This window comes from Rattus rattus, chromosome 1, assembly GCF_011064425.1.
Source record: "Rattus rattus isolate New Zealand chromosome 1, Rrattus_CSIRO_v1, whole genome shotgun sequence".
Classification (NCBI taxonomy): Eukaryota; Metazoa; Chordata; class Mammalia; order Rodentia; family Muridae; genus Rattus; species Rattus rattus.
In genome coordinates this window covers 6,043,420-6,046,533 of record NC_046154.1, presented here as the reverse complement: position 1 = coordinate 6,046,533, position 3,114 = coordinate 6,043,420, and the positions used below count along the sequence as shown (strand labels likewise).

At 51.8% G+C, this 3,114-nt stretch overlaps 1 protein-coding gene across 1 annotated transcript; it reads right to left on the bottom strand.

Annotated features, from left to right (window-relative positions):
* Positions 1–1,185: 1,185 nt before the first annotated feature.
* Positions 1,186–2,597, bottom strand: Actrt2 (actin related protein T2). The gene has a single exon (XM_032887386.1). The coding sequence runs from the start codon at positions 2,429–2,431 to the stop codon at positions 1,298–1,300; it is 1,134 nt and encodes a 377-aa protein (XP_032743277.1). The 5' UTR covers positions 2,432–2,597; the 3' UTR covers positions 1,186–1,297.
* Positions 2,598–3,114: the final 517 nt, after the last annotated feature.

The window sequence follows — 3,114 nt, the reverse complement described above, 5'->3', positions numbered from 1 at the left end:
TGGATGTGTACTGGGCTTTGTATGTTTAGGTGGGCAATTATATCTTATCAACTGGGTCAAAGGTTTTTTTTTTTGGTTCTTTTTTTTCAGAGCTGGGATCAACAGGGCTTCAAGCTTCCTAGGCAAGCGCTCTACCACTGAGCTAAATCCCCAGCCCGGGTCAAAGGTTTTTATGTTGTGTGTTCTTTCATGTGTAGATTTACATGTAATGGAGTGTGGGGCAGCTAGTCTGGGCCGCCACAGAATTGGGCTATGTTTCCACCAAGATATCTAGCAGATATCTTGGGGCACCACCACAGTGCCAGACCTAGTGGGATAAACGACAACCATACTTTTTGTAATTTTTATAATTTTACAACAGGTGAGGGCTCCTTAAGCCCTTGGGGAAGGCCTCATTTAGACGTGCTCTTCAGCTTCCTGCTCACAGCTGACCCGTTCTCAGTCATACCTGAGGCCCTTTAGATGCTTATTTCCCAGAAGTCCTGAGTAGAGCCTTTGGCCTGTGGCCCAGGGATCTCTCAAAAGAAAGGGCAGGGGCAAGGGGTGTGGATAAAACCACAGGAATTCTGCCAGGGCCCTAGAGAAATGGCTTAGTCAGTAAAGTACTTGCCACACCACGCTGGTGAGGTGGAAACAGAAGGATCGATCCCTGGCCACCGAGCCCAGCCTAAGGGGCAACACCACGTCCTAGTGAGAGACTCTTATCTCAGAAAGCAAAGTATGGATTCTCCTCAGGAAGGTCATAGGGACACACACTCAGATGTGCGTGCACACACAGAGATGCACGTACACACAGACATAGCATGTATACATGTTCACACACCCAAACACACACACACACATACACACACACACAAACACACACACAAACACACACACACAACATATAGGCACACACACAGATGCACGTACACACAGACATAGCATGTATACATGTTCACACACCCAAACACACACACACACACACACACACACACACACACACACGGAGTCACTTGGACATAAAAGGTGTCCAAGATAACACACTCATACACACAAACACACACACACACACGCCCAAACACACACACACACACACACATACACACACAGGCACACACACAGATGCACACATAGTCATGTACATGCTCACATTCACAAACAACTCCGCTGTTTCAAAGAAGGAACTGAGCCATCACAGTCAAATGCATCACTATTCATCTTTAATTAAATGTGGTGCTAAATGCCATGGGAGAGGCTCTCTTCCCATGGGCGTCCCTTGCAAGGGACACTGAGGCTACAAGAATCATGTAGCCCTTCAGAAACACCGTCTCTGGACCACAGACACTCCAAACTCTTTGAAGTCTGCAGCAGTGATCCACATCTGCTTAAAGCTGCTCAGAGACGTGACAATGGAGGCCCCGATCCACGTGGAGAACCAGCGGTCAGGTGGTGCCGTGATTTTGATGGGGACCCCCTTGGAAGCCAGCTGTTCCAGTTCTTTCAGGAGCCTGTCATCCAGCCCCTGAAACAGAGTGCTCCCCCCCGACAAGACAATCTCCCCGAAGAGTGTCTTCTGTATGTCAGCATCACACTTGGCTATGCTGTTGGACGCCATCTGTGCTAGACCTGGGCCTTGGGTGCCCAGCTGGTCTGGGGAGAACAGGACCTCAGGAGCCTGGTACAGCTGGTCTCCGATGTAAATGACATTCCCATCGGGCAGTTTGTACTCCCTCAAGACGTCTTCTGCCCGCCGAGAGAGCTCCTCTTCAGGCTCCAGGGCCACATAGCACAGCTTCTCCTTGATGTCATCCACCAGGGCCTTGTCCAGTGGGCATGGAAAGGCTCTCCCACTGGCCAGGAGCAGCCGGGTGAGGAGCTCTGTGATGTCTTTGCCAGCCACGAAAAGCTTGCTGACTGCATGAGGCAGGGAGTAACCTTCAAAGATGGGGACAGTGCAGGTGACCCCATCCCCACTGTCTACCACTAGGCCCGTGACACAGGCAGAGGAATAGAGTGCCAGCACTGCCTGATCTGATAGGTAGAAGGCAGGTACCTCGAAGGTCTCAAACATCACCTCTGCCGTCTTCTCGCGATTCTCCCTGGGGTTCAGGGAGGGTTCCGTCATGAGCACAGGTCGTTCGCTGGGCTTCACACCCAGTTCCCACTCAAAGAGGTGTCTCCAGAGCTTCTCTATGTCATCCCAGCTCGTGATCAGACCCCGCTCAATGGGGGACTGCAAGCGCAAAGCCTCCTGTTTGAACAGGGCTTCCTCCCCGACAAAGTACTTCTTCTGACAGGCTCCCGTGGGGGATGCCTTAAACTTCGGGTACCCCACAACGGAGCTGGTGACGTGACGGGGGCCAATCTCCCCAGACAGCCCTGCCTTGCAGAGCCCAGACCCGTTGTCGAAAATCACGGAAGGAGAATCCAGTACCAGCGGGTTAAACATGTTTGCAGCAATCTCTTCTGGGTGACACAAAATACAGCCAGATGAGCTTTCTCGGGTCAGCTCGTGTCACAATAGGTTGCCCTGGAAGTTCACGGGATTCCAGGGTTCCTGGAGGCCTCCCAGGCACAGCTAGCAGACCGACCCCAGTGCCCGGGAACCCTCCATCCTCCTAGGTGGTCTGCTTTCCAGCTCAGACCTGAGAGGCCTTTTCAAGGAGGGTTCACCAATATGTAACAATGCAGTGAAGTAACAATCCTTCTCAAGGGTAGTTGCCCAATATGTAACAATCCAATGAAGTAACAATGGTCCTGAGTGGGTGGGTGTCAGAGTCCTGCAGTGGGGCTCTGCACAACGCGGCCCCTCAAGGGTGAGGTAGCAAGTAGAATAGGTCCTGGGTGCCGTTGATGAGCCTAGGGGCCTCACCTCAGAGACCTCATTTCAGAATGGGGCAGCCTGAGGGCCCTGCTTTGTAAAGGAAGACATTTTACTTTCCAGGTTCAAGGGGCGGTACCTAGCAGACCCCCAGAACATTTCTTTTTGAATACACACTAGTCCTGGAAGCCCTCAGGCATATCTCCTCACTATATTCATTGGCTCTGGTTCTCTGTGCCCCTTCAGTTCTGGTCAGGGACTCTCTCTTTCTCTCTCTCTCTCTCTCTCTCTCTCTCTCTCTCTCTCTCTCT

Coding starts and splice junctions, on each gene's coding strand:
- Actrt2 (XM_032887386.1), bottom strand. CDS start 2,431: ATGTTTAACCCGCTGGTACTGGATTCTCCTTCCGTGATTTTCGACAAC.